The sequence below is a fragment of the Salmo salar genome, chromosome 10, assembly GCF_965601325.2.
Source record: "Salmo salar chromosome 10, fSalSal1, whole genome shotgun sequence".
NCBI lineage: Eukaryota > Metazoa > Chordata > Actinopteri > Salmoniformes > Salmonidae > Salmo > Salmo salar.
In genome coordinates this window covers 52,460,001-52,469,824 of record NC_138300.1, presented here as the reverse complement: position 1 = coordinate 52,469,824, position 9,824 = coordinate 52,460,001, and the positions used below count along the sequence as shown (strand labels likewise).

The 9,824-nt window shown below is 44.9% G+C and overlaps 1 protein-coding gene across 2 annotated transcripts in view; it reads right to left on the bottom strand.

The window, feature by feature from the left end:
* Positions 1-1,541: 1,541 nt before the first annotated feature.
* Positions 1,542-9,824, bottom strand: part of nr2f6b (nuclear receptor subfamily 2, group F, member 6b) — a 27,078-nt gene continuing 18,795 nt past the window's right edge. The window contains exons 3-4 of one of the 2 annotated variants that reach the window (XM_014123588.3): positions 7,715-8,287; positions 1,542-3,939 (exon numbers count right to left, since the gene is read on the bottom strand). In XM_014123588.3, the coding sequence (XP_013979063.1) occupies positions 3,665-3,939; positions 7,715-8,287 (848 nt within the window). In that variant the 3' untranslated portion in view covers positions 1,542-3,664. Of the gene's footprint in view, positions 3,940-7,714; positions 8,291-9,824 lie in introns of both variants that reach the window. The other variant, XM_014123587.3, reaches the window with a different exon arrangement.

Below are 9,824 nucleotides of genomic sequence, written 5' to 3'. Positions count from 1 at the left end.
TACAGCAATGCATTGGAGGGGAGGGGCTACAGCAATACATCGGAGGGGAGGGGCTACAGCAATGCATCAGAGCGGAGGGGCTACAGCTATGCATCGGAGGGGAGGGGCTACAGTAGACTATGCTTCAAGGGGAGGGGCTACAGTAGACTATGCTTCGGAGGGGAGGGCTACAACTATGCATCGGAGGGGAGGGGCTACAGTAGACTATGCTTCGGAGGGGAGGGGCTACAGTAGACAATGCTTCGGAAGGGAGGGGCTACAGCTATGCATTTGAGGGGAGGGGCTACAGCAATGCATCAGACGGGAGGGGCTACAGTAGACTATGCTTTGGAGGGGAGGGGCTACAGTAGACTATGCCTCGGAGGGGAGGGGCTACAGCAATGCATCGGAGGGGAGGGGCTACAGTAGACTATGCTTCGGAGGGGAGGGGCTACAGAAATACTTCGGAGGGGCAGGTAGCCTACATTACATGCACACACACTGGCAAAGATGTCCAGCTGGCAGGCATAGTGAGGGCTTTGCATAGGCGTTTTTGTGGGTCTGGACAAAAATGACTGGAACATAACGTTAATAGTCCTTTCCTGGTGGCCTCATGGGTGAAATGTAATAACTTCATAATTAATTAACTTTTTTTTTTTAACGGCCTAAAATCAGGTTTTCTATGTCAAATGGTTTTGCGTATATTTCAGTTTCCTGTGATGTATGTAAAATGCAATATTGGGATGCAAACTCAAAATGTAATACATTTCATCTCTATATCTGACATGGTACAGGTGTCTTCTTTTGTTTAAGCCCATAACCATGTGTGTGAAGTGTATACTTTTGTTTCTAAGTACATTTGTTTAAGACTACCCAGAAACACTCTGCGTGACCCTCATTTAGCCCACTGCAGTAAAAGGTTAACCGGTTCCCATACTTTTAAAATAACGCTTCTGTTCAAGAAAACACTGATTCTGTTCCCTGAACCTGTTCCAACCCCTTGTATTAAAGCAGTTTATGCCACTATTAACACAGCCATGTCTATACTGTAATGCCATTTTAATGATGCCTGTTGTCCTGCTTTGTTGATAGTCTGTCTATCAGTCGCTAATTGTACATAGCCCATCTATAATTTAGCCCAAACAACTACCTCTTCCCCTACTGTATTTATTTATTTATTTATTTTGCTCCTTTGCACCCCATTATTTCTATTTCTACTTTGCACTTTCTACCACTGCAAATCTACCATTCCAGCGTTTTACTTGCTATATTGTATTTACTTTGCCACCATGGCCTTTTTTGCCTTTACCTCCCTTATCTCACCTCATTTGCTCACATTGTATATAGACTTAGTTTTCTACTGTATTATTGACTGTATGTTTGTTTTACTCCATGTGTAACTCTGTGTTGTTGTATGTGTCGAACTGCTTTGCTTTATCTTGGCCAGGTCGCAATTGTAAATGAGAACTTGTTCTCAACTTGCCTACCTGGTTAAATAAAGGTGAAATACATTTTTTTTTTATTTAAAAAATAAACTGAAAGCATTCTCACATCAACCACAGTAAGAGTACTTAGACTTTATTTCTAGTTATGCAAAAATATCCATGGTCAGCAGTAGCAATTTTCTTTACATTTTGGTTTGACATCGCAATAAAAACATGATTCTTATGTAGAACTACACAATGAAGTCGCTAGTCAAAATCCCATCAGAGTAAAACAGATTCTTTGATTTCAGTATTCATATGTCCACTCTGAGTAAGTCATTTGGCAAAAACAAAAAAGCATGGTCACATCAAATTGCAGTCCAGGCCAATATCACTAAGAGTATGCACATAGCCTTGTGCACTGTACCATAGTGTTACTGTTAATACACAGCATACCCTTTAGTCCTTAAAGGGGTCAGTACCTTTAGTTACATTGTATGACGATCACATGAAATGTCTGATCTGAAAGCATCCACTTCCCCTAGCCCCCTACCCTTCAGGTCTAAGCAGTAAGGTCATGGCTCCACCTAGCCTTCCAATAGGCCTAATGACAAGGGTCGACCCTACAGTTAGTTTACTTTCAGGCTAATGACATAATGCTGGTGTGTACGATGCTTTGATCCCTTTGTGTTTGTCATCGATCACATCATGGAGGGTTCTTAGTTCTGTTTAAGAATGCATGGGTTCTATTATCAGACAATCCACTGTACAATCTCTGTCATTGGTATAAAACTTGAGGTAACAATGTATAAGACAGGGATGACTCGTTGTGACTCAGGATGCGTGTGAGGGGTTATCTATCATATACATTCACCTCTGCTAGCTTGTGCAAGTGTTCGGCACCATAGCATGTACTGTAGCATGTATGCTATTGCTTATACTATGAAGAGAGCCCGCTATTTGCATAACATTCAGAGATTTACATGACCACATATGCATAATGTACACATTACATTTTCCACTATAAGATCAACATGAATGTAAATCAAACTCAACGATTTACATGAATAGAGGGCTCAGGACAAAACACAATACAATGGCAGTATGTGGCGTGGCTGTGGCATCATAATCCCTGTGGCTGAGTCTCAAATGGCACCCTATTCCCTTTACAGTGCACTACGTTTGAGTACCAGAGCCCTACGCACTGTAGCTAAGGGGAATAGGGGCCCATATGAGACCCAGGGGCCTAACACAGCAGCCAGAGAGCCACACAGAGCCTGGGGTCAGGGTCACGTTGGGCGCCATGGGGATGGAGGTAGTAGTGGCAGTGGGCCTTTAGTTACAGTCTGTGTTTCAGAGCCCTGTTCTGTGTTCCGGGGGCCCTGTTCTGTGTTCCGGAGCCCTGTTCTGTGTTCCGCAGCCCTGTTCTGTGTTCCGGAGCCCTGTTCTGTGGTCCGGCGCCTTGTTCCGTGTTCCGGAGCCCTGTTCTGTGTTCCAGAGCCCTGTTCTGTGTTCCGGAGCCCTGTTCTGTGTTCCGGAGCCCTGTTCTGTGTTCCAGAGCCCTGTTCTGTGTTTCAGAGCCCTGTTCTGTGTTCCAGAGCCCTGTTCTGTGTTCTAGAACCCTTTTCTGTGTTCCAGAGCCCTGTTCTGTGTTTCAGAGCCCTGTTCTGTGTTTCAGAGCCCTGTTCTGTGTTCTAGAACCCTGTTCTGTGTTCCAGAGCCCTGTTCTGTGTTCCAGAGCCCTGTTCTGTGTTCCAGAGTCCTGTTCTGTGTTTCAGAGCCCTGTTCTGTGTTCTAGAACCCTGTTCTGTGTTCCAGAGCCCTTTTTCTGTGTTCCAGAGCCCTGTTCTGTGTTCCAGAGTCCTGTTCTGTGTTCCAAAGTCCTCTTCTGTGTTTCAGAGCCCTGTTCTGTTTTCCAGAGCCCTGTTCTGTGTTTCAGAGCCCTGTTCTATGTTTCAGAGCCCTGTTCTGTGTTTCAGACAGGTCATGTAGAGAGGTCATGATACAGATCAGGAAATATATTCCAAGACAAATGTATAATTTCCTTGGAATACACGGGACAGCTAAACTACCAATGGTTTGATTCCAGCTCCATTCACTGGAAGCTCAGTGTGTGACTCTGTGTGAGTGAGTAGCAATATAGTCCTCCTCTACTAAATCCTCAAGAATTTAGACATTTATGACATCAGTGGCTAATCCCTCTCCATCCCATTCTAGGTTCCAGGTTCCTCCAGGGTCCTGTGGGTCCCAGGCTCCTGTTCTCACTGCCCAGGGACGTAGGGCCAGCTAATGGAGCTCCCAGAGAGTTGCATGTCCCTGATGAGGGTCTCGATGGGGGTCTTGCCCACCAGGCGCATAAAAAAGAGCTGGGAGATGAGGTTGGCGGGCACGGCCCTGAGGGCAGGCAGGCGGAGGAGCAGACGACCGAAGCGCTGGGGCTGACCCGGGTACTGCATCCTCTCGTACTCCATCAGAGCCACTTGGGCCTTCTCCTGCAGAGACTCTACGTGGACGGGGTCTGTCAGACCACATGCATCTGAAGAGGACAACAGAGGACACACAGACAGACAGACGTAAGCATGGATTTAAAGTCATTCAGAAGTTCAGAAATGGTCAGTGCTACAGTGCAGAACGCAGGCAGGAGCTACAGTAGAGGATAAAATAACGTCTCACACAGCCTGAGATCAATGAGACATGATGACTGAAAGAGCAGATGTGCTATTGCAGAGGTGTAAGTCCATATTTGTCATATTTCTCATATGGACAGAGATATAATGCTTTAAAAGGCTGTTCATATGAGAAATGCTGACCTACAGACTGACTTTAGAAACTGCATGACTCATTTTGTCTAGATTGAAATACTAGTGGGAGTAAAATGAACACTCATTCCAAAGTTATGAGCCTGGGCCTGTATCCCACTTCCTCCCATATTCTCTCTTTCTAATCTGAGAGCAAGGAAGAGTTACAGTGCCTTCAGAAAGTATTCACACCCCTTGACTTTTTCAAAAGTTTGTTGTTACAAAGTGGGATTAAATGGTCATTTCTTGTCAACTATCTACACACAAAAAATCATGACAAATAAAACACTAATATATATTGATTAGATAAGTATTCAACCCCCTGCGTCAATTTATTTTATTTATTTATTTCACCTTTATTTAACCAGGTAGGCAAGTTGAGAACAAGTTCTCATTTACAATTGCAACCTGGCCAAGATAAAGCAAAGCAGTTCGACAACGTACAAAAACACACAGTTACACATGGAGTAAAACAACATACAATCAATGATGCAGTAGAAAAAAAATAAAAATAAGACTATATACAATGTGAGCAAATGATGTGAGATAAGGGAGGTAAAGCCAAAAAAAATGCCATGGTGGCAAAGTAAATAAAGTATAGCAAGAAAAACACTGGAATGGTAGATTTGTAGTTTGAAGAAAGTTAAAAGTTAAAATATAAATAATATGGTGCAAAGGAGCAAAATAAATAAAATAAATAAATACAGTAGGGGAAGAGGTAGTAGTTTGGGCTAAATTATAGATGGGCTATGTACAGGTGCAGTGATCTGTGAGCTGCTCTGACAGCTGGTGCTTAAAGCTAGTGAGGGAGATAAGTGTTTCCAGTTTCAGAGATTTTTGTAGTTCGTTCCAGTCATTGGCAGCAGAGAACTGGAAGGAGAGACGACCAAAGGAGGAGTTGGCTTTAGGGGTGACCAGAGAGATATACCTGCTGGAGCGCGTGCTACAGGTGGGTGCTGCTATGGTGACCAGTGAGTGGAGATAAGGGGGGACTTTACCTAGCAAGGTCTTGTAGATGACCTGGAGCCAATGTGTTTGGCGACGATTATGAAGCGAAGGCCAGCCAACGAGAGCGTACAGGTCGCAGTGGTGGGTAGTATATGGGGCTTTGGTGACAAAACGGATGGCACTGTGATAGACTGCATCCAGCTTGTTGAGTAGGGTATTGGAGGCTATTTTGTAAATAACATCGCCGAAGTCGAGGATTGGTAGGATGGTTAGTTTTACGAGGGTATGTTTGGCAGCATGAGTGAAGGATGCTTTGTTGCGAAATAGGAAGCCAATTCGAGATTTCACTTTGGATTGGAGATGATTGATGTGAGTCTGGAAGAAGAGTTTACAGTCTAACCAGACACCTAGGTATTTGTAGTTGTCCACGTATTTGTAGTTGTCCACAAGTCAGAGCCGTCCAGAGTAGTGATGCTGGACGGGCGGGCAGGTGCGGGCAGTGATCGATTGAATAGCATGCATTTAGTTTTACTTGCATTTAAGAGCAGTTGGAGGCCACGGAAGGAGTGTTGTATGGCATTGAAGCTCGTCTGGAGGTTAGTTAACACAGTGTCCAAAGAGGGGCCAGAAGTATACAGAATGGTGTTGTCTGCGTAGAGGTGGATCAGAGAATCACCAGCAGCAAGAGCGACATCATTGATGTATACAGACAAGAAAGTTGGCCCGAGAATTGAACCCTGTGACACCCACATAGAGAATGCCAGAGGTCCGGACAACAGCCCCTCTGATTTGACACACTGAACTCTATCAGAGAAGTAGTTGGTAAACCAGGCGAGGCAATCATTTGAGAAACCAAGGCTGTCGAGTCTGCCTATAAGAATGTGGTAATTGACAGAGTCGAAAGCCTTGGCCAGGTCGATGAATACGGCTGCACAGTAATGTCTCTTATCGATGGCGGTTATGGAGTCGTTTAGGACCTTGAGCGTAGCTGAGGTGCACCCATGACCTGCTCTGAAACCAGATTGCATAGCGGAGAAGGTACGGTGGGATTCGAAATGGTCGGTAATCTGTTTGTTAACTTGGCTTTTGAAGACCTTAGAAAGTCAGGGTAGGATAGATATAGGTCTGTAGCAGTTTGGGTCTAGAGTGTCACCCCCTTTGAAGAGGGGGATGACCGCGGCAGCTTTCCAATCTTTGGGAATCTCAGACGATACGAGAGGTTGAACAGGCTAGTAATAGGGGTTGCAACAATTTCGGCAGATAATTTTAGAAAGAGAGGTTCCAGATTGTCTAGCCGGCTGATTTGTAGGGGTCCAGATTTTGCAGCTCTTTCAGAACATCAGCTATCTGGATTTGGGTGAAGGAGAAATGGTGGGGGCTTTGGCGGGTTGCTGTGGAGGGTGCCGGGGAGTTGACCGGGGTAGGGGTAGCCAGGTGGAAAGCATGGCCAGCCGTAGAGAAATGCTTATTGAAATTCTCAATTATAGTGGATTTATCAGTGGTAACAGTTTTTCCTAGCCTCAGAGCAGTGGGCAGCTGGGAGGAGGTGGTCTTATATTCCATGGACTTCACAGTGTCCCAGAACTTTTTTGAGTTTGTACTACAGGATGCAAATTTCTGTTTGAAAAAGCTAGCCTTAGCTTTCCTAACTATCTGTGTATATTTCTTCGTAACTTCCCTGAAAAGTTGCATATCACGGGGGCTATTCGATGCTAATGGAGAACGCCACAGGATGTTTTTGTGCTGGTCAAGGGCAGACAGGTCTGGAGTGAACCAGGGACTATATCTATTCCTAGTTCTATATTTTTTGAATGGGGCATGCTTATTTAAGATGGTGAGGAAGGCACTTTTAAAGAATAACCAGGTATCCTCTACTGACGGGATGAGGTCAATGTCATTCCAGGATACCCCGGCCAGGTCGATTAGAAAGGCCTGCTCGCAGAAGTGTTTTAGGGAGCATTTGACAGTGATGAGGGGTGGTTGTTTGGTCACAGACCCATTACGGATGCAGGCAATGAGGCAGTGATCGCTGAGATCTTGATTGAAAACAGCAGAGGTGTATTTGGAGGGTGAGTTAGTTAGGATGATATCTATGAGGCTGCTCGTGTTTACGGATTTGGGGTTGTACCTGGTAGGTTCATTGATAATTTGTGTGAGATTGAGGGCATCAAGCTTAGATTGTAGGATGGCCGAGGTGTTAAGCATCAGGTCACCTAGCAGCACGAGCTCAGAAGATTGATGGGGGGCAATCAATTCACATATGGTGTCCAAGGCACAGTTGGGGGCAGAGGGAGGTCTATAGCAAGCGGCAACAGTGAGAGACTTGTTTCTGGAAAGGTGAATTTTTAGAAGTAGAAGCTCGAATTGTTTGGGTACAGACTTGGATAGTAATACAGAACTCTGCAGGCTATCTTTGCAGTAGATTGCAACACCGCCCCCTTTGACAGTTCTATCTTGGCAGAAAATGTTATAGTTAGGGATGGAGATGTCAGGGTTTTTGGTGGTTTACTGACCTGGAGACAAGAGGGTGGTGGCCTTAGAGAGACGACCAACCAATATACTGACCTGGAGACAAGAGGGCGATGGCCTTGAGGCAGCTGTACTCTGCCGAGTCCACCTGAAGCCGGGTCAGCTTATCCACCTGGTCCTGGAACACCCTCACCTGGTCCATGAAGGACACAACCCTCTCTGCTGACATGGGCGAGGAGTGGAAGCCAGCAGCGGCCAGCAGTGGGGCCATGTGTAGCGGCAGGGCGGACTGGGCTGCGTTCAGGATGAAAAGCTCACTCCAGCTCAGTCTCAGCAGAGCCACCTGCTCAGAGACGGGCAGCTCAGGGAAGTAGGGGATGTTCCTGGCCCACTCAATGGTGCTGAAGAGGAGGCGTGCCGCCAGCTCACAGATGTTGTCAATGCCCATGACGGAGCCTCCTCCAGCACCTTGCATCTGCTGGCCGTACTGGGGACCGTAGCGGCTGCTGGGGTACGGTTCGGCACGGAGCAGCTGGGAGATGAGCTCAGACACAGGCTGGCCGTTGAAGAATTCGCCCCCTACTGGCCCGGCCCCAGTACCACCACCTCCGCCGACCAAAGAAGTGGGACTGATGCCTGAGTGGGATGGAGGGATGCGTCCACGCTGGACTGCTGGAGGGAAGAGAAAGAGGGAGGAGAGGGAAGAGGGAGAGAGAAAGGGCTTTGTAGAGGTTATAGAGGCTGATGTAAAATAGGGGAGGGTTTAACTTTTTCTTTTGATTTGGGAAGGGTTGTTAAACTTTTTCTTTTGATTTGGGAAGGGTTGTTAAACTTTTTCTTTTGATTTGGGAAGTGTAGTGTGTTTTTTTTATTGGGCACAGAGGAGCGTGGTGTTTTTTCCCCTGGTTTACATTGACCCTTCTGCAGATTTTACTAAATCATTACAGGTTTTACTAAATCATTACAGGTTTTACTAAATCATTACAGGTTTTACTAAATCATTACAGGTTTTACTAAATCATTACAGGTTTTACTAAATCATTACAGGTTTTACTAAATCATTACAGGTTTCACTATAACATCTCTTCCACCCTAGACACATTTTCTCATCTGCTTGCATGAGCCTCCCCTATATTAAGGTGTTTTGGTGCTTCCAAAAATGTACTATACCACAGGTCAGTATAGTCTATTCTAACGGTCTAACCTGTCCTCGATCCACCATTCATAGTGACAATAGGGTTAGGTGGATTGTTTGCCCAGATGTATAATATGCTAACTAGCATCAAACCACACATAAAATCACTCAAAGCTGCATCAATTTTTTATGTAAGCAGAGAGGCCAGGTGCGTCATTGCGCATGAAAGAACAGTGAAGACATGAGACACGCAGCTCAAAACACTTCCTTAATGATCTTGTTTAGGGACAATTCACATATCCTTCCTAGACTAGCCTTGCAACAAATAACTGCATGATGGTTTTCAAGTGAGAACAACATTCCACTCTAGTCTGTAAACTGCATTGAAAATGTACATTTTACATTTACATAATTTAGCAGACACTCTTATCCAGAGCAACTTACAGTAGTGAATGCATACATTTCATACATTTTTTTTTCTTTTTTTCCCCCCATACTGGTCCCCCGTGGGAATCAAACCCACAACCCTGGCATTGCAAACACCATGCTCTACCAACTGAGCCACAAATGTAATCTGAATAATGTAGCAAAAGCCCTGTAATTTGAATATTTCATTCCATTAATTTAATTTGGATCAGTTCTGGGTCTTCTCTGGACAGTTTATAAGGTCTAGAGAGACATACTGAGATGCGCTGTCATAATGTTCCCAGGAAAGTCATGCTCTCTCTGCCTCCAAATTAGCCTAAATATTTGTCATTTCACTTTTAAAATGTATTACCTTTTAGGTGTGGCATAAACACAACCAGTCACAATGTTTTTAGGCTATTTAAAAATGATCCTGTAGGAATGCGCACATTCGTCCAAAATATCATTCCAGCATCCAAACTGTGCAGATTGTGGTGTTGAAAACACAAACCATGAGGTTGAAGCTCCTCCACGTCGGTATGCTTTGCTTATTGGTTGTGGTGTATTGGTGGAACGTTTGTTGCATATATTTTATATAAATATAGCATCAAAATGTTGAAAATCAGATTTCACCTAGCTCAGGGTTTTCTTGCAAGAAGAAAGATA